Here is a 25336-nt window from a genome sequence, read left to right as displayed (position 1 = left end):
GGACTATTACAGGGGTATGAGCCATGAGGTAAGGGGTTGAGAGCAGGGGTTGTGTAGGGATGGATGGCAGTGGACGGCGGAATACCACTTTTGGAGGGGTGGGAAGGATAATGGACAGGACATTTCTCATTTCAGAACACGACTAGAGGTAGTCAAAACCCTGCCGGAGAATATAATTCAGTTGCTCCAGTCCTGGGCGGTACTGAGTTATGAGGGGAAAGCTCCTCTGTGGCTGGACAGTGAGACTTTGGGAGGTGGTGGTAGACTGGAAAGATAAAGCACAAGAGATTTGTTGTTGTTAAAGGTTGGGAGAATAATTATGGTCTGTAAAGGCTTGTTTGAGACCCTCAGTATATTTCGATAGGGACCGCTTGTCTATGCAGATGCGACAACCATGGGTGGCTAGCTTTATGGAAGGGACTTCTTGGTATGGAACAGATCGCAGCTGTCAAAGTGGAAGTATTGCTGGGGGTTAGTAGGTTTGATATGGACAGAGGTACTGATGTAGCCATGTTTGAGGTGGAGGTCAACATCTCAGAATGTGGGTTGTTGGGTTGAGTAGGACCAGGTGAAGCAAATGGGGGAGAAGTTGTTGAGGTTCTGGAGGAATGTGGATAGGGTGTCCTCACAATCACAAATCGCAAAGATGTCATCAATGAATCTGAAACAGATGACGGATTTAGTGTTCTGGGTATTTCGGAAGGATTCCTGTAGATGGCCCATGAATAGGTTGGTATAGGATGGTGTCATGGTGCCATGCAGGTGCCCCTAGCCGTACCTTGGATTTGTTTGTAGGTAATGCCTTCAAAGGAGAAGTAATTGTGGGTGAGGGTACAGTGGATCATGGGGACTAGGAAGGAGGTTGTTGGTTTGGAATCTGTCGGGCGTTGGGAAAGGTAGTGTTCAATAGCGGTAAGGCCATGGGCATTAGGTATGTTAGGCGACATCAACAATGATGAGTAGGGCACTGTATGGTAAAGGGACAGAAACTGTCGAGAGTCAGTGGAGGAAACGGTTTAGGGTAGGTTCCGGGTGATAGGGGTTATAGTTTGAAGGTGTTGATCTATGAGAGCAGAGTGTCTCTCACTGGGGGCACAGTAACCGGTCACAATGGGACATCCTTGGTGGTAGGGTTTATGGAGTTTAGGAAGTGTGTAGAAGGTAGGAGTGTGGGGAATGGTAGTGATGAACAGAGGGATGGACTCCGGGGAGAGGTTCTGGGATTGGCCTAAGGATTTGAGGAGTGACTGGAAATCCTGCTGGATTTGTGGATGGGACACTGTGGAAAGGTATGTAAGTTGATGTATCTGACAGTTGGCAGAGTCTTTCTGCCAGATAAACCTTGCGCTTCAAAACAACAGTTTTTAGATGGTGGTCTGCGGTTCTTCCTGCGGATGTAAGGTTAGTTTGCATGTTGAGGGATTTGGGGAATGATGGTGAGGCAAGGTTTGAGGTTAAGAAATTCTGGAAAGTTAACGGGGTGATTTTGGGACGGTGGGGGTGGATCATGGTTGGATGGAGGAGTGAACTGAATTAAGCAGGGTTCGTCATTGGTCTTTGGTTGAGACTGATTTGTAGGGTTGATGGCGTAAAAGTGTTTCCATTGTAGGGACCAAGAAAAGGAGAGGCCTTTAACAAGTCCTGCATTATTGAATTTGAGAGTGGGGCAAAAGGTGAGGCCTTTGGAAAGAACTGATATTTCTGTGAGGCTAAGGCTTTTATAGGAAAGGTTCGTGACTGTGTTTCGGGTCTGTTTGGATACTGGATTCTGTGTGATGGTGGGAGTGAATTTTGGAGGGTGATGTAAATGTAGAAGGTTTGCGAGACAGGGTTAGATAGCTATGAGGGGATGTGGAGAAGATTTGGAGGTTGTTGTAGGTGTGGTGGACAGTGGTACACCCAAGGCAGGAGTAGGGAGTGAGCAGAGAGGAGAACTTTTTACGTGGCATTGTGCGTGTTGCTCTAGTTCCTGGATGGCAAGAGTTTCATCGTGCGTTATAGGTTCCAGGAATTTGGGATTGCATAACAGGAGAATTTTGCGGATGGAGTGAGGGTACTGCAAGGAGGTTTGGGCTTGGTTGATATGGTTTTGCAGGACTATGTTGGTGAGGGCTAAGAATTGGCGGAATCTGAACAGGTGGAGGTCATTATAGAAGGATGGGTGGCACTCGGAGAGGTGTAATTTGATGGTTATGCCATTTAGGGGGGATTCCATGAGCCAAGCAACAACGCAGGGACGATATGTGGGACTGGGTTCTGGCTAGGGTTACGGAAACTTTTCTGTATTCACGCAGATGGAAGCAACAAGGATCCATGGTGGTGGAAAAAACGTGAAAAATTATGTAAATAATGTAGAATTATGTCCAAAAATTCGCAAAAATACACTCAAATACACGTGAAAAATCACGAGAAGGATGAAACTGAGTCAAAAGGGGAAAACAAAATGAAATCTGTGGAAGTCGACAATAGCGAAAGGTGAAAACTCACTAAAATTGACAAGAATTCACAGAGAGACCAAAGAAAAGATATAAATATTATATAAATATTTATTTTACTGTGGGTAGCAGGTCTGAGGGTGGATAAGTTTGAAGAAGAGGGGTGGCAGATGTGACTGGATGAGGTGGAATTAGTTGGTTCAACCTGGGATAGAATGGAGAAAGAGGGTGGGGAAGGGGTTCGTAGGGTGAGATACAACATCGTGTGGCACCGGAAAGGTGCAGGAAATAACACCCTGAAAATACAGGAGAGTCATGCAGGGAAGTTAGCAATGTTTCAGAACACTCTTTTGATTTAAGTTGTAGGATGTTACAACGCATTAACAACTAAGTATCTGGGTCTCCTCTCACATCAGAAACTAAGTTGGGTACTGTGAATGAAATATTGGGAATGTTTCAATTTCAAAACATCTTAAAATGCTTCTGCCTTAAACCTTGGAGAGCAAACAGGGGTGTGCCCACATATAGTCTTTGTACTGTCTCAGTTTGGTTATGGATACATGAGTTATAAATGAGCAAGAGCTTCATATCTGAAGATCATACATATATTTGACTAACAGCTGTTTAGTGAAGAGCAGATGCAGCAATACCACTCTGATTCTCAATCATCAGCACCAATGTTGGTGAGCTGCCAGTTGCTGTCCATGGCATATCGTGCTTCAGGGTGTCTGGATTCCCTGCAGATAAGAGCATGCCAAGAGAATGAAAGTTTATGAATTAAAAACCAGCATGTGTCATATATTAAAAGATGTAATTATAATCCACCCTGAATTCTTCAGAAGTCTACTGTAGCTTTAGACTTACTGGGGTACAAAAACCGAGTAGGGTAGTGTAGTGGTTAGCACACTGGGCTCTCATTCGGGAGGATGACAGTTCAAACCCGCATCCGGTCATCCAGATTTATGTTTTCCTTGATTTCCCTAATTCACTTAAGGCAAATGATGGGATGGTTCCTTTTGAAAGGGCACAGCCACTTTCTTTCTTCATCCTTTGCTAATCCGAACTTGTTCTCCGTTTCTCATGATCTCGTTGTCGACGGTGCATTGAACACAAACCTCCTCCTCCTCTGGACTACAGAAGGATTATATCGATCATATTTTTAAATCCAGCAGTGGTCTTTTAGTGATTTCCACCAGTGAGAAAAATTAAGCAGATACAATTTGCTGCTCTATTGTGCTTCCTAAAAGGCTCAAAAGACATATTTATCAAGCAAAATCACCATCTCTGTTGCAGGAATACTTGCTTTTTTTAGGGCAGTGGAGCAAATGAGATGGGTTATGCAGTAAAGTTGCTTCTCTGTTTGGAGTTTGTGCCCTTCGACATAAGCACAGGCAGATACCATTGCAAATTATGCTGGTGTTTATCCTCCAAAAATAATCCTGATATGCATTTTGACGGTATATTGCCCAACAATGATTGGAGTTCTTCTCTGAGAGATCCTACCACTGTGTGGTGTACCAAATCCATTATTTTGCAGGGATTGAGCCATCAGCCTATCACATGATCTGCCTTCCATGTTGTTGTTGTGGTCTTCGGTCGAGAGACTGGTTTGGTGCAGCTCTCCGTGCTACTCTAACCTGTGCAAGCATCTTCATCTCCCAGTACCTACTGCAACCTACGTCCTTCTGGATCTGCTTAATGTATTCATCTCTTGGTCTCCCTCTACGATTTTTACCCCCCGTGCTGCCCTCCAATACTAAATTGATGATCCCTTGATGCCTCAGAATATGTCCTACCAACCGATCCCTTCTTCTAGTCAAGTTGTACCACAATTATTTTTCTCCCCAATTCTATTCAATACTTCCTCATTAGTTATGTGATCTACCCACCTAATCTTCAGCATTCTTCTGTAGCACCACATTTCGAAAGCTTCTATTCCCTTCTTGTCTAAACTATTTATCATCAATGTTTCACTTCCATACATGGCTACACTCCATACAAATACTTTCAGAAATGACTTCCTGACACTTAAATCTATACACGATGTTAACAAATTTCTCTTCTTCAGAAACGCTTTCCTTGCCATTGCCAGTCTACATTTTATATCCTCTCTACTTCGACAATCATCAGTTATTTTGCTCCCCAAATAGCAAAACTCCTTTACTACTTTAAGTGCCTCATTTCCTAATCTAATTCCCTCAGCATCACCCGACTTTATTCGACTACATCCTCGTTTTACTTTTGTTGATGTTCATCTTATATCCTCCTTTCAAGACACTGTCCATTCCGTTCAACTGCTCTTCCAAGTCCTTTGCTGTCTCTGACAGAATTACAATGTCATTGGCGAACCTCAATGTTTTTATTTCTTCTCCATGGATTTTAATACCTACTCCGAATTTTTCTTTTGTTTCCTTCACTGTTTGCTCAATATACAGATTGAATAACATCGGGGACAGGCTACAACCCTGTCTCACTCCCTTCCCAACCACTGCTTCCCTTTCATGTCCTTCGACACTTATGACTGCCATCTGGTTTCTGTACAAGTTGTAAATAGCCTTTCGATCCCTGTATTTTACCCCTGCCACCTTTAGAATTTGAAAGAGAGTATTCCAGTCAACATTGTCAAAAGCTTTCTCTAAGTCTACAAATGCTAGAAACGTAGGTTTGCCTTTCCTTAATCTAGCTTCTAAGGTAAGTCGTAGGGTCAATATTGCCTCACGTGTTCCTATATTTCTACGGAAGCCAAACTGATCTTCCCCGAGGTCGGCTTCTACTAGTTTTTCCATTCGTCTGTAAAGAATTCGTGTTAGTATTTTGCAGCCGTGACTTATTAAACTGATAGTTCGGTAATTTTCACATCTGTCAACACCTGCTTTCTTTGGGATTGGAATTATTATATTCTTCTTGAAGTCTGAGGGTATTTCGCCTGTCTCATATATCTTGCTCACCAGATGGTAGAGTTTTGTCAGGACTGGCTCTCCCATGGCTGTCAGTAGTTCTAATGGAATGTTGTCTACTCCCGGGGCCTTGTTTCGACTCAGGTCTCTCAGTGCTCTGTCAAACTCTTCACGCAGTATCATATCTCCCATTTCATCTTCATCTACATCCTCTTCATTTTCCATAATATTGTCCTCAAGAACATCGCCCTTGTATAGACCCTCTATATACTCCTTCTACCTTTCTGCTTTCCCTTCTTTGCTTAGAACTGGGTTTCCATCTGAGCTCTTGATATCCATACAAGTGGTTCTCTTTTCTCGAAAGGTCTCTTTAATTTTCCTGTAGGCAGTATCTATCTTACCCCTGGTGAGACAAGCCTCTACATCCTTACATTTGTCCTCTAGCCATCCCTGCTTAGCCATTTTGCACTTCCTGTCGATCTCATTTTTGAGACGTTTGTATTCTTTTTGCCTGCTTCATTTACTGCATTTTTATATTTTCTCCTTTCATCAATTAAGTTCAATACTTCTTCTGTTAACCAAGGATTTCTACTAGCCCTTGTCTTTTTACCTACTTGATTCTCTGCTGCCTTCACTACTTCATCCCTCAAAGCTACCCATTCTTCTTCTACTGTATTTCTTTCCCACATTCCTGTCAATTGTTCCCTTATGCTCTCCTTGAAACTCTTTACAACCTTTGGTTCTTTCAGTTTATCCAGGTCCCATCTCCTTAAATTCCCACCTTTTTGCAGTTTCTTCAGTTTTAATCTACAGTTCATAACCAATAGATTGTGGTCAGAGTCCACATCTGCCCCTGGAAACGTCTTACAATTTAAAACCTGGTTCCTAAATCTCTGTCTTACCATTATATAATCTATCTGAAACCTGTCAGTATCTCCAGGCTTCTTCCATGTATATAACCTTCTTTTATGATTCTTGAACCAAGTGTTAGCTATCATTAAGTTGTGCTCTGTGCAAAATTCTACCAGACAGCTTTCTCTTTCATTTCTTCCCCCCAATCCATATTCACCTACTACGTTTCCTTCTCTTCCTTTTCCTACTACCGAATTCCAGTCACCCATGACTATTAAATTTTCGTCTCCCTTCGCTATCTGAATAATTTCTTTTATTTCATCATACATTTCTTCAATTTCTTCGTCATCTGCAGAGCTAGTTGGCATATAAACTTGTACTACTGTAGTAGGCGTGGGCTTCGTATCTATCTTGGCCACAATAATGCGTTCACTATGCTGTTTGTAGTAGCTTACCCGCACTCCTATTTTTTTATTCATTATTAAACCTACTCCTGCATTCCCCCGTTTTGATTTCGTATTTATAACCCTGTATTCGCCTGACCAAAAGTCTTGTTCCTCCTGCCACCTAACTTCACTAATTCCCACTATATCTAACTTTAACCTATCCATTTCCCTTTTTAAATTTTCTAACCTTCCTGCCCGATTAAGGGATCTGACATTCCACGCTCCGATCCGTAGAACGCCAGTTTTCTTTCTCCTGATAACGACGTCCTCCTGAGTAGTCCCCGCCCGGAGATCCGAATGGGGGACTATTTTACCTCTGGAATATTTTACCCAAGAGGACGCCATCATCATTTAACCATACAGTAAAGCTGCATGCCCTCGGGAAAAATTACGGCTGTAGTTTCCCCTTGCTTTCAGCCGTTCGCAGTACCAGCACAGTAAGGCCGTTTTGGTTAGTGTTACAAGGCCAGATCAGTCAATAATCCAGACTGTTGCCCGTGCAACTACTGAAAAGGCTGCTGCCCCTCTTCAGGAACCACACGTTTGTCTGGCCTCTCCACAGATACCCCTCCGTTGTGGTTGCACCTGCGGTACGGCTATCTGTATCGCTGAGGCACGCAAGCCTCCCCACTTGCTCAATATACAGATTGAATAACATTGGGGAGAGGCTACAACCCTGTCTCTCTCCCTTCCCAACCACTGCTTCCCTTTCATGCCCCCGACTCTTATAACTGCCATCTGGTTTCTGTACAAATTGTAAATAGCCTTTTGCTCCCTGTATTTGATCCCTGCCACCTTCAGAATTTGAAAGGGAGCATTCCAGTCAACATTGTCAAAAGCTTTCTATAAGTCTACAAATGTTAGAAATGTAGGTTTGCCTTTCCTTACTCTATCTTCTAAGATAAGTCGTAGGGTCATTATTGCATCACGTGTTCCATCATTTCTATGGAATTGAAACTGATCATGCCAGAGGTCGGCTTCTACTAGTTTTTCCATTCGTCTGTAAAGAATTTGTGTTAGTATTTTGCAGCTGTGAGCCATGGCTTATTAAACTGGTAGTTCGGTAAGTTTCACGTCTGTCAACACCTGCTTTCTTTAAGGTTGGAATTATTATATTCTTCTTGAAGCCTGAGGGTATTTTCCCTGTCTCATGCATCTTGCTCTCCAGATGGTAGAGTTTTGTCAGGACTGGCTCTCCCAAGGCTATCAGTAGTTGTAATGGAACGTTGTCTACTCCCGGGGCCTTGTTTTGACTTAGGTCTTTCAGTGCTCTGTCAAACTCTTCCCGGAGTATCATATCTCCCATTTCATCTTCATCTATGTCCTCTTCCATTTCCATAATATTGTCCTCAAGTACATCACCCTTGTATAGACCCTCCATATATTCCTTCCATCTTTCTGCTTTCCCTTCTTAGCTTAGAACTGCGTTTCCATTTGAGCTCTTGATATTCATACAAGTAGTTCTCTTTTCTCCAAAGGTCTCTTTAATTTTCCTGTAGGCAGTATCTATCTTACCCCTAGTGATACGTGCCTCTACATCCTTACATTTGTCCTCTAGCCATCCCTGCTTAGCCATTTTGCACTTCCCCTCGATCTCATTTTTGAGACATTTGTATTCCTTTTTACCTGCTTAATTTACTGCATTTTTATATTTTCTCCTTTCATCAATTAAATTCAATATTTCTTCTGTTATCCAGGGATTTCTGCTAGCCCTCTTCTTTTTACCTATTTGATCCTCTGCTGCCTTCACAATTTTATCTCCCAAACCTACCTTCTTCTTCTGTATTCTTTCCCCCGTCCTTGTCAGTTGTTCCCTTATGCTCTCCTTGAAACTCTTTACAACCTTTGGTTCTTTCAGTTTATCCAGGTCCCATCTCCTTAAATTCCCACCTTTTTGCAGTTTCTTCAGTTTTAATCTACAGTTCATAACCAGTAGATTGTGGTCAGAGTCCACATCTGCCCCTGGAAATGTCTTACAATTTAAAACCTAGTTCCTAGATCTCTGTCTTACCATTATACAATCTGTCGGAAATCTTCCAGCATCTCCAGGCTTCTTCCACTTATACAACCTTCTTTCATGATTCTTGAATCAGGTGTTAGCTATGATAAGTTGTGTTCTGTGCAGAATTCTACCAGGTGGCTTCCTCTTTCATTCCTTACCCCCATTCTATATTCACCTAGTACTTTTCCGTCTTTTCCTTTTCCTACTATCAAATTCCAGTCAGCCATGTCTATTAAATTTTCGTCTCCCTTCACTATCTGAATAATTTCTTTTATCTCATCATAATCTGCCTTTCATAATATATATAAATCAGATGAAGATTTTTGGAGATTTCAGTGTGCGCTCTATGGCTGGCTCATCAAGTAATTTTGTATTCTCTCAGCAGTCCACTTTTTACCTATGTATTATTTTAAGCTTTGTGATTTTTGTTTTAATTGACTAAGAGGATTGCATTTTAAGTTTTTACAAATGGCCAACTGAGAACAACATTGGGATAAGAGATTACTATTGTTTTAAAATTGGTTATTGCTTAAACAATGGCCAAGTAGTTGATTTGCAGGGAATTTTTAAAGAAACGACGTTGTGAAAAAATGGGAATTTTTAATGTTTTACAAGTTTTGTTGAGGCCTAACTGTACAATAATGCCTTGCAGTGTGTTGTTCAACTTTTTGTAATTGGATGTCTTCAGAAAGGATTGTTTACAGTTGGTTTGCGGAATTTTGTCATGGCCATGGTGCCATCGGAGATGAATTTTGTGAAGGTTGACCAAGATCTGTTGTTAATCCAAGAACATAGTTGCTGTGTGCAACATGAGTGAAGAGGATCACCACGTGACTTACCATGTGATAGAGGCATTGTGAGATGTATCGAAGATTGCAGTACATGTGGTTTTGTGCAACATTTACCTGTGAAAAAGACCTGTTCTTGGTGGATTCCACTTAATTTGGCCAGTGCTCAAAAAACAGTCTTGCGTCAGTTGCTGTAAGGAAATGTCTGAAAAATTTAACTGAGAAAATGAAAAATCTGCATACAACAGTATAACAGGAGCCAAAACTTGGATCTATTAATAGGTGCTGGAAACTAAGCAGCAGTCAATTGCTTTGGTGTTCTGAAAATGAACTGAAAGGTACAAAAGTAGTTTGCTCCTGAAGCAATTCCAAGAAAATTATGGTTTGTTTCTCTGGTTATGCTGGATATGTCATGACTGTTACAACAGAGTACCGAAGAGCAACTAATACTGAATGGTATTTGACAATTTGTGTGCCACAGGCTGTTGTTGAAATCAGGGGAAAAACCTGAAAAAGTTGTCATTTTTCTTTGTGACAGTGCCAATTATCTTATAAGTCCTCAAGCAGTTGAATATTTGGAAGGGAAAAGTATTGACTTAGTCTTGTTGCCTGTATTCCTCAGATTTGTCACCTAATGACTACGTCTTGTCCCCCTTATGTCAAACAAAATGTGTGTGGAGAGCGATTTTCATTGCCTCGAGAAGCTATGGACTCCATACAGTACAATGTTTTTGGGGGTACCAACATCAGAGGGTGGGGGCAATGTTTCTAAAGTGGTTAGAATGCATACAAAAGTGTATTAATTTTAAAGGCAAATATGTTGAGAAACAATAAATTACATGTACCTTTTTTTTAGAAAAGAAAAGCCTTAAAATATGGCTCTTACACCTAAGACAAAAACTGTATTAATAGGTTTTAACATTTTGTGTCATTGAATGGTATCAAATGTGACAGTGTTTAAGGTTTTAACATACTTCAATTTATCAGTGTTTAGCTTTCACAGCTATTAACAAGATTCACTTCTGATAGTTTAACGAAGCTCTTAATAACAATATTGCTAGTTTCAAATAGTTTAGTCCATATCCAAAATCAATAAAAGTCAGATTATGGACTCACTGGACAAAAAATTAATCACCCCAATGCGCATGCACAGATGAATTGTTACGCCTTATAGATGGCACAGTGATAGTCACATGTACTGCTTCTTTGGGAGCATGTAGTAGTAGTAGTAGTAGTAGTAGTAGTAGTGATCAGCAAAACATCTATGTTTCAAGTAGACATTGTGTGTAAGAATGGGTAAATAAGAAAATGTAACACATGGTCACAAAACATGTTGTCAGAATTGTGGTCAGAGAAAGATCCTGACTGATAGGGACCTGTGATACATTTCATGGCTTGTGAATCAAAATTGTTTCCAAACCTGATAGGGATAGCTCCAGGCAGTGAAAGAAAGTCCATTCCAACGTGTTAGCAAGAGAACATTGTGACAGGAATGGCATGCAATGAATGTTTGGAGTCAGTCACTTTGCAAGAGGCCATTGCTCACACAAGCACATAGACAATAAGAGCAAAATTCATCAGGCTGGAAGAATATGTGACTGGTTTTCTTAGCACTCCCGCACTCTATTGCATCTCGAATCAATCTGCAATATCATCTCAGTCGAACGCCACAGGAAATCTTTGGGACATGTTGGAACGGTGGGTAAAATGCCGACATCAGCATCCTCAGCAAGTGGCTTAACCTGGTTGCCATCTACCTGCAACACCTTGTGGACTCATTTACTATCCAAATCCAGGTGGTGGTTATCTTCAGAGATGGAATTATATGGTATTAAATTATGCTTGAAATGATTTCTCTGTAGTTTTTTGTCTGGTGAGCTTAAGTTGTGCATCCATTGACTAACAACAGATTATTTTATGAAATTTGGGTGGGTAGAAGGATAAATCATGGAATATTGCAAATATTTGTGTACTCAGTTTATTTGATAACATAATTGTGTGTTTCTTTTTTTAGATGGTGGGTGTTGGAACCCCTAATGCAGAGCTATCCAAATCGCGCTACCAGTTCTGCAGTCTTCTAGGATGTGACCAGGAATCTTGGGGTTACTCGTATAAAGGTAGGTTTTGTATAAATAGATTTTGTAATCTTGAAGGGAAAAAGTGTGTTTCATATGTTGAATATATAGCATCTTGTGTTTTGTTTTAAGGGCATATACAACACAATGGTGAGAAAAAGTCATATGGTCCTGGTTTTGGCCAGGGTAGTGTCATAGGTGTTCGCTTAGATATGTGGAATGGGACACTACAGTTCTTTTTAAACAGAATCCCGCTAGGTGAGTTCAATTGCACCAGCAATAATTGAGAGTTCTAAGGTTAGTGAATGAGTTTTCGAAGGCTTAAAAAATATTGGTATTGTGAAGTTGCTGCAGCTTACTGTATTTACAAAGTATGTTTATTAGTAATTTTTAGTATGTTTATTAGTAATTTTAGTAGTCATTCATTACATTGTTTATAATTATTCGTAAGTTAAATTATCCTCATATTTTGTAGGTATTGCATTCACCAATTTGAAAGGCAAAGTTCTCTATCCAATGGTGTGTTCTACTGCAGCCCATTCATCGATGCGAGTAATTTACTCCTTCTCTTGCAAATCATCGCTGCAACTTTTGTGCATGCAAGAACTGACTAACAACAAAGTACAAATGGAACACTTAATGCGTGTACCAGGATTTAGGAACAGTTTACAGAGAGCTTTTTGGTGGCTTGCTCCAGATCCTTATATTCATAATTGTAAGCTGGGTGAGCGAGCAATTTTGTGATATTAAGATGTATAGTATTATTTTTAATGAGAATAGCTTGTATACTCTCATTGTTAAAAATGCATGTTGGGAAGTCATATGGTAAGATAAAATTAAAAAAATACAAAGATTTATGTTTCCATTGTTTTGAAACATTAAATAAATTGGTGAGCACCTCAAGAACTTTGAGTAGTGAAATATTTTGAAATGTTTATGTTTACAAAATAGGTGCTTTATTAAGCTGTATGCAAGTCTGAATTTGGCTCAAATGTTCTGCTGTTTTTCTATTCTGATGCCATGTAACACTATTTTGCCATTGTAATTATGACATGTACTCTGAAAACTATATCTCATCAAAAATTAAGTGTCCTATAACTGTTGTTTATTTGTCCTGTTCTTGAAGAGCTCTGAGGTGCACAAATATGACAGATTTTTCTGATGAAATGATTTATCCAATTTCTAATTTTGCCAATGACGAAGATACAAGTACTGCCAGTAAACACGCATAAAAGAGACAGATGGGTAGGAGGAGTCAAATACAGTAAATTGGTGAGCACTGTGTTAGCTTCAGTCTAGAGATGATAGGACAGAGTGAGAAGTAAAGGTGGATTAAGTGGAAAAGAAATGAAATAATACTGGCATTAGAAGGAAAGTGAAAAAAGAGAGAGTGAAAAATCAAAATTAGAGAGAGGCAGATCGGCTGGTCAGCATCTGGTGAAATTCTAAGTACTGTTGTAAAGGAAATTTGAAAATAGAGCAATCTGTTCTAATTCTTGTAGCTGTTAGTGCCTTCCACAGGGAGGAAAGAGGGTAGTTGGGGTTAGCTTAGAAAGACAGGCAGGTCACTCAGACTGCATGTTGAAAGAAAACCACACAGTTTTGTGTGCCTTCAGTCTCCCAACAGTTGGATTCCTCTTAACCTGGGGTTTGAGTGATTTGCTCCTCTTTTTTAACCACCCCCAACCTATTCCTCATTCCTCCCAGTTGATTTTTCTATTTTCAGGTGTGCAGTACTTAAAAATTTCACCATCTGTAATACACTGACTATGAATTATTTGTTTTTTTTTCTTGTGTCTTTGAGTTCTGACATTGTAGAATTTTATCAAGTGCGGGATAGTTTAGTTGTCTTGTAATTGTACTTTTCCCCCTTTTTTTATGCTCTGAACATAGAGAGCCTTAAAGAATCATAACAATGTTGTCAATGTAGTAGTGATACGTAAACATTGTATGAACTACTATAAATGTAACTTCCTGTTAAAGATTATAGTGTTACGAATACTGTAATGTTATTTTTCTGTATCAATTTTAACCAACATTGGGATGAATACTCCATGTGCCACTGCAGTGTGTGCTGGAGGGCACTTCGTACCAGTATTGGCACACTACTCCTGTTGCACTCGCATACTGAGTCCGGAGGAAAAATGTCCATATGAATCTATTTTTACTTGAATCTATTTTTACTCTAATCTGTCAAGTCTTATTCTCATGTTGCCTGAATTGTCACAGAGTCTTCTTCAAATAAAGGTTCTTCAATTTTGTGCAACATGGTTTTGTGAAAACAACCCTCCCTTTCTTCCAAAGTTTCCAATCTAGATTCCCTTGGCATCTGTGTTACACTTCCATGTGAGCTACACAGACCTACAGTACTAGCAGTGTATCTCTGAATTCTTTAGATTTCTGCTCTCTTGCCTCCTCCATAGCAGTTCCATAGCTGATGCATTACTCTAGTGTTAGTCATTCAGGTGTCTTGCATATGATGTCCTGTTCACTAAAGCCTAAAATGCAGACTGAACAATAAAATGAAGTAAATGGTACATTTAATTTGGTTTTCTTAGTGAAAGCAATATTTATAATAAAAAACACATTTGGTAGGAAATCTTTTAATCTCTACAGAACTATTATACTCAACTTAATCTATGCTCTGTTCTACGTACTCTAGCCTTGGTCTGCCCCCAGTACATTTCCTCTCTCGTCCACCTTCCAGTGTAAGGTTAACTAGTTTTTAATGATTTAACTGATGTTACTTGAGTCTGTTCCTTCTACCAATAAGATCCTTCCACAAACATCTTTCCTCGCCTATCCTTTTAGTAGTGCTTCATTTTGTACCTTTTACTGACCTTTTAGTTTTAACATTCTTAGGTATTATCACATTTCAAAGCTTCCAGTGTATTGTTCTCCATGTTTCTGATGGTCCACATAAGTTCCGTACAGTCCTCCATTTCAGGTGTACACTTTCAGGAACTCCCTCAGTTCCATACAATATCTGATATCGCTAAATCTTTTTTTTATTGAAGGTAGTATTCTTGGTCTGTGCAACTCACATTCTGATACCTTCATTGCTTTCTGTATCTTGTTTGAGTGTCTTTCTTGCCCTCCCACGTGGGGTTTGTAGAAACTGCAGATTATTTGTCTGTCTCTGTAGCTTTGATCATCTAAGTATTGTGAGCCTATTGTTTTACTTTACATTGTTGAATTCTTTCTCCGAGTCCATGAATGCTGTAATTTTGTTACAAAAGCTTAAATTAAATATTATTTCTTGAAAAGTGAAAAATTTCCTGATATTTAAATACATTGGTCTCAATTGTGAATGAAAAGCACTCACAAATAAATGCTTTGCAAATTAAATAACTTTGTTTTAGGCTGTGAGTACTTGTAAAAAGAAAGGGCGTGTCGTCACATATGAGTACAACAAAAATTGTTACAAGATAATTTATAATTACAACCTGTAAATTGTTTTGGCTGAAGGAAATCACTTTGAGACAGGGCAATTGATACAGTTTACTTAAATGTCTATTTGGAGTGTCCTAAAAATTCAGGTTCTGAAATGTGCCGACTTTGTTTACTTTGGACAGTCCTGTATGCAAATCAGTACTGATGACGAAAGTGTTCCGTTGATAGTAGTAACTATAGCATCTCTAATTTCAAACTTATGTTTTGAATAGATATGTTGTAGCTAGACTTGTCAGTTTCCTGCTATACGCATATGTCTTTGACCAGGCCCTGTGTGAGTAAGAAATCAGTTTTTCGATACTATTGTTCACTGAAAGTTGTAATCATGTAATATATTGTTCACTTTTTCAGAATTGAAAGATGGTTCTGTGATATTTTACACTGTGGAATGATATAACTCTTGGAGGGTAATTGAAAGTATCAACAAATACTCTCCACTCACTCCAATATGCAGGTAACCATTTCCTGCATCTTGCGCTCATTCACCCTCTCCTTACCTTCCTCTTAATGCATACGAAAGGATGCTATCAATTTTCTATCATAATGTTAATTATGAAATTTACAGCTACTTTTCATTAAAATAATGATCTATCTGTCAATGAAGCAGCAGATTAATTTTTATGATGAATTTGCATGATTAAAGTAAATCTACTGATTTGTGCTCCATCTGTCTCTGCAGTATCAAGAGTTTGAAATGATTGAGGAGATTTGAACTTTTGCAAAATGCTGCACCCTGTGCTTCTTATTACTTTCTGGAGAAAATCTGATTCTACTTTTTGTGCTGGTACAGTTGATGACTGCACGTAAGTTCTCTATTCCCCGTGGAGTAAGAGGATTCAGATGTGGGACTTCCCAATTTGTGTGTACACATTTGTTTTTTTATATCACTTCAGCCCTCATCTCTCTCCTGATAAATAGTTCACCTAACCATGGTGAATGGCTTGCATGCCTCAAAGGTATAGGAGCCAAACTGTTGGCACAACCATATCGGATGCAGTATGTGTGGGGAAGCCAGGCTAACACATGGTTTTTGAAGACAGGCAGCAGTCTTTTAACTAGTTACAGAGGCAACAGCTTGTATAACTAACTAATGTGGTCTCGTAAAATTACCTGAAATGGCATTTCTATGCTGATTGCAACAGCTGAAGCAATAGGTTGCACAGCTGTTATATTTCTCAAGGACATGCTACTCCACTGTATGGTTCAATAATGATGCCATCCTCCTTGGCAAAATATTTAACAGGAATTTTCCCCAGAGAACAATTTAATCATTACTCACACTTGGTTTAAGAATCATGAAAATAGATTTTGTATGTGGAAGAGACATGAGGTACCAAAAGGCATACGTAGCTTGTATAAAAGTAAACCACATTGAGGCCAGATTTTACACTGCTAAACCTCTCCAGGAACATAAGTGGTCAGAGACCATTATTTATGCTGAGAGTTGAATGGGGACATACGGCAGTGACTGAAATAAGTTAAATAAAATGCAAGACAAATTGGTAGTTTTAAGAAATGAAATATTGAAGGCAAACAACTGGGGGGGGGGGGGGGGGGGGGAGAAAGGTCCAGTAGGAATCTTTATGTAACACACAAATTATTAACTTTGTTTGATAAAAGGAGAAATTATATTAAAAAAAAAAAAAAATAAGTAAGCAAAAGGAAAAGCAAACATAAGAAAGACTGGCGAAGGTAAAAAGTGACAAAACAGAAATGGGTAGAAGAAAGCAACCTAGCTATAGAAAATGCATGACTTAAATAAAGATAAACGTTGCATATTGGAAAATTAGAGATACCTTTTGAGCATAGAGAAGCAGTTGTGTGAACACCAAGAACTTTGGTTGGGAAGTCAATACTAAAGAAGGAATTGAAAGGTGAGAGGTGTAAGGAATATAGAGATAGGCTGTATAAATTAAAGTAACATGAAGATGATAGTATAAACATATGGCGACATGAATGAAGACAAGTTGACGATGATGATGATGATGATGATGATGATGATGCAATACTATGAGAATAATTCGATAGAGCACTGAAAGACTAAAGTCAAAACAAGGCACTTGGAATGGATATGTTGTCCCATGGGTCTCAGTAAATCTGAGGGTGTATCACCAAAACAGTACTATTCCACCTGGTCTAATAGATACATGAAATGGGTTGAGCATGAAAGAATAATTTATAATGCCAAAACAAAAGAAGGCAAGTGCTAACAACTGTGAGATTTATTTAACCATGAGTTTAATTTCTCATAAATACAAGATACTTATACATATTATGTATAGAAGAATGGCAGGACGAGTAGAAGATGATCTTAGAGATGATCAGTTTGATTTCTGGAGAAATGTAGGGACACATGAGGAAATACTGACCCTGCGATCTACTTTAGAAGATATATTGAAAAAAGGCAAGCATCTATTTTTAGATTTAGAAAACGGGTTTGACAATGCTGACTTGAATACAGTGTTTCAAATCCTTAAGTTAACATGATAAAGTACAGGTGACAAACTGTTATCTAAGATTTGACACAGAAACCAGACTGCGGTTCTTAGAGTTGCAGGACATGAAAGGATGGCAGTAATTGAGTTGGGAGTGAGACAGAGCTGTAGCCTATCCGTATGCTCTTCAATCAAAGACCAAGGAGAAGATTGAGGTTTGTTGATGACATTGTAATTCGAGCAAAGACGGCAAAGAACTTGGAAGATGATTTTAATAGAATGTATATTGTCCTGGAAAGAAGTTATAAGATAAATATCAATAACAGTGAAAGAGAGGTGATGGAGTGTAGTCGAATAACATTGGGTAATACTGGTGGATTAGATGAGAAAATTACATACTAAAGGCAATAAATGACTCGCTATTTGCGAAGCAAGATAACTGATGATGACTGAACTAAGGAGAATGTAAAACTCAGGCTGGTAGTATCACGGTAAGATTTTTTAAAAATTATAAACAATTTAACTTCAGATATAAATTTAAGTGTTGGGAAGTCTTGTATGGTCATTTTTGTTGGGAGCGAATTGTTACCAGGAAGTGAGATGTGGATCACAAAGAATACCAACAAGAAGAGAATAGAATCTTTTAAATTATAATGATAGAGAAGAATGCTGAAGAGTATATGGGTAGATCAGATAACATATAGTGAAGTGTCAAATCAAATAGGGGAGAAAAGCTCTTTGTGGCACAACTTGACAAAAAGAGGGTATAGGTTCATAGGAAACTTCCTGCGGCATCAAGGAAAAGTTAATTTGTCATTGAAGGCACGAGTGGGAGTAAAAACTACTGGGGAGACCAAAGTTTCACTACAGTAAGCAGGTTCAAGTGAATGTAGGTTGCTATAGTTATTCAGAGATGAATAGGCTTGCACAGAATAGCCTAGTGTGGAGAACTATGTCAAACTTGTCTTCAGACTGAATACCACCACCACCACCACAACAACAACATCATCACTTTATGTAAATGTAGGGATGGTTACTCCAAGAAAACTATAGCCAATTTCCTTGCTCATTCCTTCCTAAATACAGTTTGTATTCAGCTTGTATCAATTCTAATGGGTTAAACTGTAATCTTCTGTCCTGCTGTTTCCATTGACAAGTTTTTACTAGAGACCAGAAATAGTGCACTGTTCAGAGCAAAAGTCTACCATAATGGTTTAGATGCATTTACATGCTTTTACTAGAGATCAGAAATAAGTGAGTACAAGTCTTATATTGAGAGTTACATATATTGGAAATCTGAGTGCACTTTTACATCAGTGTTATACTGATTTGTTTCCTTCCATCTTTCCAGATGGAGCTCTACAAGTAAGACAAATCTGAGAACAGGTGCTGCAGTTGCTTCCTACTTGCTGCCTTGTTCCCTCTTACTAAAGCGTGCAGGAGTATGAGGCTAATTGTAACTTACAAGGAGTGCTCCCTAGGGGGTGGGATCAGCTTTTTGAAAATATCTGTACAGTGGTATAGGGTAGTGTTCCATGTATTGCACCCTGAAACCATTCACCCTGGTCTACACCGTCTAGAATTTTTTTTTTTTAAGTGCATTGTGCAGAGTGAAAGCATATCTTAATGGTTTAGATGCAGGATTGATGTGCAAAACATTGTGGGAACCTCATCAGGTGCTTTGAAATTTTTGTTTTTAAATCTTCATTGAGGTGGCTTTGATTATTATTCTTATTTAATTAATAGGTTTTAATGTAATTTTTTATTTCAAACAATCTGTTATGTGATTTTAATCATCATATTAACTTTTTCATTTGCTTTCACTTTTTCTCACTGTTATTCTTTTTCATTTGGAGTCTTTGGCCATGTGACTTTAATTATTTTTATTTATTAACTTCTGTTTCATTTCTACCATTTGATCATTTTATATTTTCATCCACGTGATTTCTTTCATTATTTCTGTTCCTCAGTTTGCTTGAATTTTGTTTTTTTATAATACCTTAGATGGTTAAATCTGTATCTGTGATACTCTGTGCTTACTGTAACAAGAATTTGTTTTAAATGTTTGTGTGGTGCTTATTGTCCAAAAAAAACTGTGCAGCTTGTAAGGAAAGACACATTTTTGACCCTATTGCATAGCAAATGCAAATAGATTATCTCATCGTTGGTCTTTTTTTAATCAACAGATTGGCATTTTCAAATGTTTAAATATTATAATAGATAAATAAAAATAACTAACATCAAATGCACAAAGATTTCAAATGAAGGCAAGTGAAAAAGTTAATACAATGATTAAAATCACTCTATCAATGGTTAGAAATAAAAAAAAAATTATATTTTAAGCAATTAATGGACAAAAAATGAGTCATTTCGATAAAGATTTGAAAATAAAACTAATAAAGCAATTAATATGGTTTGAACCCATGACCTTTGCCCATCAACCACATATCTTAACTGCTACACTTATGCTTTCGCTATGCATGTTACAGGGAGCATAAATTATTTTTCGTTGATTACTCTTATAAGGGCCCACCAGGGTAAATGGCTGCAGGGTGCATTACCTGGAACCCTAATGTACACAACAGTGTAGATGGTAGTGTGCCTGTTTCCTTCTCCAGCTGCGCAACATGCCACCAGACTTTAGCTGCATGGGGCAACATCACCTGCTACACAACCGGAAGGCTGGAAAGGACAAAAGGAACACTGCCATGAAGACTTCCTATGTCCCTCCAGCCAACAAACATCTGAGTCTTCCTCTGCCAACCTGAAAGGCTCCCAGAAGTCAAACAAACAGAAACAGTCTTCTGCTTTGCTGACCCGGAGATCGTCTTCGATGGCGTCACCAGACAATACCCTCACCCGGCTGATCTTTGCACTGCCGGTGGGCACCACCAACCATTTTTCTGCCCTCGACTCCACAGACCAACAGAAGGAGAATGCCAATGTCTCTAGACCTCATGGAGCAGGATCCTCCTGCCTCTGTGCGCCTTAGCAGCGAGTCTTTGGAGGCTGACACTCGGCAGCCACCGAGGTGACACCCCGTCATTTTTTCCTCGTTATGACTCTCCTCCAGTGGAACATTTGTGGCCTACGGTCCAACAAAGAGAACTTACGACTGCTCTTAGAATTGCAGTATCCGCTTGTATGGTGCCTCCAGGAAACAAAATAGCATCCTCGTGACTGCTTTGAGCCTTCACATTTTTTCCTGGTTTCCTTTGATCTTCCCCCTGAGGACACCATTCCATCTCATGGGGGAGTCATGCTGCTCATCCGTGATGATGATTATAGTCTACCCATCTCCCTGATACCCAGCTCAAAGCTGTTGCAGTCTGCATTTTCCTTGCTCACTTGACCTTTTCCCTTTGTACCATTTACATCCCTCCGTCACAAGGCTGGACCTCCTCCAGCTTATTGGGCAATTCCCTCACCCCTTTCTGCTGCTCGGTGACTTCAATGCACACCATCACCTTTGGGTTCTCCCAAACCTGTGTGAGAGACGCCCCCTTGTTGACCTTCTTAATTAAATTAACCCCCTTCTGCCTTACGCAGGATCACCCACATTCTTTTCAGGCTCCATGCACACCTATTCCCATTTGGACCTATCCTTCTGTACTGCCCAGCTTGCCAATCGTCTTGAGTGGTCTGTTCTGTTCTGACACATACTCGAGCGACTATTTCCTGTGTGCTATCCGTTTGCTGGTTCCTACCCCACCTCTGTGCACACCCAAATGGCAGCTTGCAATGGCCGATTGGAGGCTTTATTCCTCCCTGGCAAACTTCGATGAACACCATTTCCCCAGTTGTGATGACCAGATGGAATACCTTACAAAAGTTATCCTTACTGCAGCAGGATGTTCCATTCCTCGCACTTCCTCTTTATCTTGCCGTGTCCCGATCCTTTGGTGGACTGAGGCATGCTGCAGTGCAATTTGCACACTGAGATGTGCTGTCCACATTCTACCACGGCAAACTCCGTTCATTATAAACAGATGCGTGCACAGTGTCGTCCTGTTCTTTGGGATAGCAAAAAAGCTTCCTGGATTTCATTCAGTCGTTCTTTTAACAGTTCCATTCCCTCTTTTGTTGTGTGGGCCGACCTCTGACGGTTCCTGGGACCAAGATTCATTTCCCAATTTCTGGCCTGACAGTAGCAGACAATGTTCTCGTGGACATTATTGCTATCTCCAACACCTTAGGCCACCTTTTGCAGAGATTTCGAACTCCTCCCACTATCACCCTGCCTTCCTTCATCAGAAGTGAGTGGAGGTGGCTCGGGTGAAACCCTTCTCTTCTCCGAATCATCAGTGCTAAAATACCGCCTTTACTATGAGGGAGCTACATCATGCCCTCACTTCATCCCGACCCTCTGCCTTACGGCCAGATGCTGTTAACATTCAGATGTTGCAGCACCTTTCTCTTGCAGGCAAGGACTTTCTGCTTAATACGTACAACTGCATCTGGGCAATGGACATGTTTCCCGCATGCTGGCATGAAGCCACTGCCATACCCTTACCTAAGCCTGGTAAGGACAAACATCTTCCTTCTAGCTGGTGCCCCATTTCTCCCACCAGCTGTGTTTGCAAGGTGATGGAACTTATGGTTCATGCCTGGCGGGTACGGTGGCTCGAGTCACACAATTAACTAACCACTGCATAGTGCGGATTTTGAATGCACTGTTCTGCAGTTGAACATCTCGTCACTTTGCCCACCCATTTCATGAGTGCTTTTTTGTGGAAATCACAGACTGTGGCTGTGTTCTTAGATTTGGAGAAAGCCTACAACACCTGCTGGAGGACTGGTATCCTCCGTACTCTTTACACATGGGGTTTCTGTGGCCGCATGCCCTGTTTCCTTCAGGAATTAAAAAGGCAGAGTTTTCAAGTTGTGTGGGTTTTGCCTTGTTGGACACCTTTATGCAGGAAAACAGTTTGCCTCAGGGTTTTGTCCTGAGTGTCGTCCTCCTTGCTACCCTATAATGGCCTGTCTCCTGCCAGGCATCTCTGGCTCCCATTTTGTTGACAGTTTTGCCATCTATTGCAGTTCAGCACGGACATGTCTCATTGAGCAGCATCTTCAGCAATGGATTACGGGAGCTTTGTATACTCCTCTGCACGGCCGTCCATCTTATGCTGCCTCAACTCTATACAACATCGGGGGTTGTGTCTTGCGATCGGAGCGTTCTATACTAGTCCCGTCGAGAGTCTTCATGCTGAAGCCAGTGAATTGCCGCTAACCTACCGGCGCGATATACTGCTTTGTCGGTATGCCTGTCGGCTATTATCAGTGCCCGACCACCTGTCTTATCGTTCCTTTTTTGACGACTCGACCGTCAATACGAATTGTATGTATCTGCCCTGCTACCCCCTGGAGTTCGCTTTCGTCGCCTCCTTCGGCAACTTTATTTTCCACTCCCTGCAACCTTTAGAGTGGGCGAGAGCCAAACGCCACCTTGGCTCCAGGCTCAGATTCGCGTTCACCTTGACCTCAGCTCGCTTCCAAAGGAGGTTACCCCAGCTTCGGTATACCGCTCGTGGTTTGTCGAACTTCGTTCGAAGTTCATTAATATGATCTTCATTTATACAGATGGTTCTAAGACCAATGACTGTGTCGGGTGTTCTTTTATTGTCGGGGCACGCAGTTTCAAATACCGGCTCCATGGCCATTGTTCAGTCTTCACAGCTGAGATATTTGCCCTCTATCAGGCTGTTCTCTACACTCGCCGCGACCGACATTCTGCTTATGTCATCTGCTCTGATTCCCTGAGCGCCATCCAGAGCCTCAGTGATCCATATCTGGTTCACCCTTTCATGCACCGGATCCAACGCTCTCTTCAGCAGCTGGCGGACGACGGTTCTCTGGTTACCTTTATGTGGGTTCCTGGCCATGTCGGTATCCCTGGGAACGAAGCTGCAGATGCCGCGGCCAAGGCTGCGGTCCTCCAGCCTCGGACAGCTTCTTGTTGTGTGCCTTCATCTGATTTTATCAGGGTCATTTGTCAGCGCATTTTATCGCTGTGGCATGCCGATTGGTCTACACTTACTGAAAACAAGCTTCGGGCCTTGAAACCTCTCCCCACGGCTTGGACGACCTCTTCACACCCTTCTCAGCGGGAGGAGGTCGTTTTGGCCCGATTATGGATTGGACACTGCCAGTTCAGCCACTGCCATCTGCTGACGGCTGCTCTGGCGCCGTTCTGCCCATGTGGGCAATTGCTGACGGTACGCCACATTTTAACGTTCTGTCCGTATTTTAATACACTGTGCATTGATAATGGCCTGCCATGTACTCTGGATGAAATTTCAGTGGATGACCCAGGAGCAGCTGCTCGCGTTCTTCGTTTTATCCACTTGACGAACCTGTCTAAGGACATTTGATTATGCTGTTTTCTTTTAATCCCTTGCCTGTTAACGTGCCTTCTATAGTGTTGTCCCTTTTTGTTGCTGTTTTAACCTTGTGCCTCGCAGTGCATTCATAACTTAGTCTGGGCGCTAATTACCACTGTAGTTGTGCGCCCTCTTCAGCAATGTCTCAATCATCTTTACTTATGGAGCATCGCCAGTGGCTTTCATTTTTCCGTTAACAAAACTGTTCCTATGAATTTCTGGGGGTGCAATTGGTTTCTTTCACTGTCTTTACATCTTGGCCCTGTTGCTCTTTCATTTGTTGAAACTACGAGATTCCCAGGGCTCATGATCGATAGGAAACTTTCTTGGTCCTACCACGTGTCTTATCTGGCGACCCGCTGTATGCAGTCCCTCAATCTCTTACCTGTCCTAAATGGTACTTTCTGAGGAGCAGATCGAGCCACCTTCCTCCGTTTGTACTGGGCCCTTGTCCATTCGGAACTAGACTATGGGTGTTTTGTTTATGCCTCTGCACGTCCATCCTTCTCACGCTGCCTCAATACTATCCGTCATAGTGGCATCCATTTGGCCACTGGCGCCCTTTACACTAGCCCGGTTGAATGTATGCGTGCAGAAGCTGCTGAGCTACCACTGTCCTACTGCCATGATTTCTCCTCAGTAGATATGCTGCAAGTCATTTGTCCAGTATGCGTGGCCACCCGTCCTATACCTCCTTCTTTGATGACTGCTTTGATCGTCAGTATGGGGAGTGTCCCTCTTCTCTGCTGCCTCGTGGAGTTTGCTTTCGGCTCGTGCTCTGGCAGCTTAACTTCATACTAACTACCACTTTCCCAATGAGTGTGAACCCGTCACCACCTTGGGTTCATGTGGCGCCCTGTGTCCACCTTGGTCTTCATTTGTTTTGTAAGGACACTACTCCAGCCCTGCTCTATCACCTTCTGTTTCACGATCTTCATACGAAACTTTGTAATAGTACCTGTGTGTATACTGATGGCTCTCGAACTGACCACGGTGTCAGGTGTGCCTTCATCATAGGCACCAACATTTTTCTGCCTCAGCTTCTGGAACATTGCTCAGCATCTACAGCTGAGCTCTTTGCCCTGTGTCAGGCCACACAGTACACCCAGTGACACATGCGTTTCAATTGTGTCATCTACCCAGACACACTCAGTGCCCATCAAAGCTTGTGTGTGCCATACAGCATCCATCCCTTAGTGCAACAGGTCCAAGAGAGCGTCACTTGCTCATTCTTGATGGAGCCACAGTGATGATTATGTGGCTTCTTCGTCACATCAGTGTGACAGGAAATAAGGCTGCTGCCAAAGCTGCAGTCCTCATACCTCAGCCTGCTAGTTCTTACATTCCCTCGAATGATCTCTGTGGTGCTGTCTGTCAGCAGGTCGTGTCACTTTATCATCACCACAGGTCTTCCCGACGTGGGAACAAGCTCAGGGTTATGAAGCCTCTGCCAGTGGCTTGGACAACCTCCTCTTGGCCCTCTCGCCACAAGGAGATCATTTATCTAGGTTGTGTATCAGGCACTGTCTTTTTAGCTATCACTATTTGTTAAATGGTGCTCCCCCACCAC

At 41.0% G+C, this 25336-nt stretch overlaps 1 protein-coding gene across 5 annotated transcripts in view; it reads left to right on the top strand.

The window, feature by feature from the left end:
• Positions 1 to 25336, top strand: part of LOC124551161 (SPRY domain-containing SOCS box protein 3) — a 74006-nt gene that overhangs the window by 16829 nt on the left and 31841 nt on the right. For 2 of the 5 annotated variants that reach the window (XM_047126137.1, XM_047126146.1), the window contains exons 3-5: positions 11435 to 11537; positions 11628 to 11753; positions 11971 to 12219. In XM_047126137.1, the coding sequence (XP_046982093.1) occupies positions 11435 to 11537; positions 11628 to 11753; positions 11971 to 12219 (478 nt within the window). Of the gene's footprint in view, positions 1 to 11434; positions 11538 to 11627; positions 11754 to 11970; positions 12220 to 15299; positions 15403 to 25336 lie in introns of those variants that run through there. The other 3 variants (XR_006967789.1, XM_047126165.1, XM_047126155.1) reach the window with 3 other exon arrangements.

This window comes from Schistocerca americana, chromosome 1 (genome assembly GCF_021461395.2).
Source record: "Schistocerca americana isolate TAMUIC-IGC-003095 chromosome 1, iqSchAmer2.1, whole genome shotgun sequence".
Lineage (NCBI taxonomy): Eukaryota > Metazoa > Arthropoda > Insecta > Orthoptera > Acrididae > Schistocerca > Schistocerca americana.
This window is presented reverse-complemented; position numbering and strand designations above follow the sequence as displayed.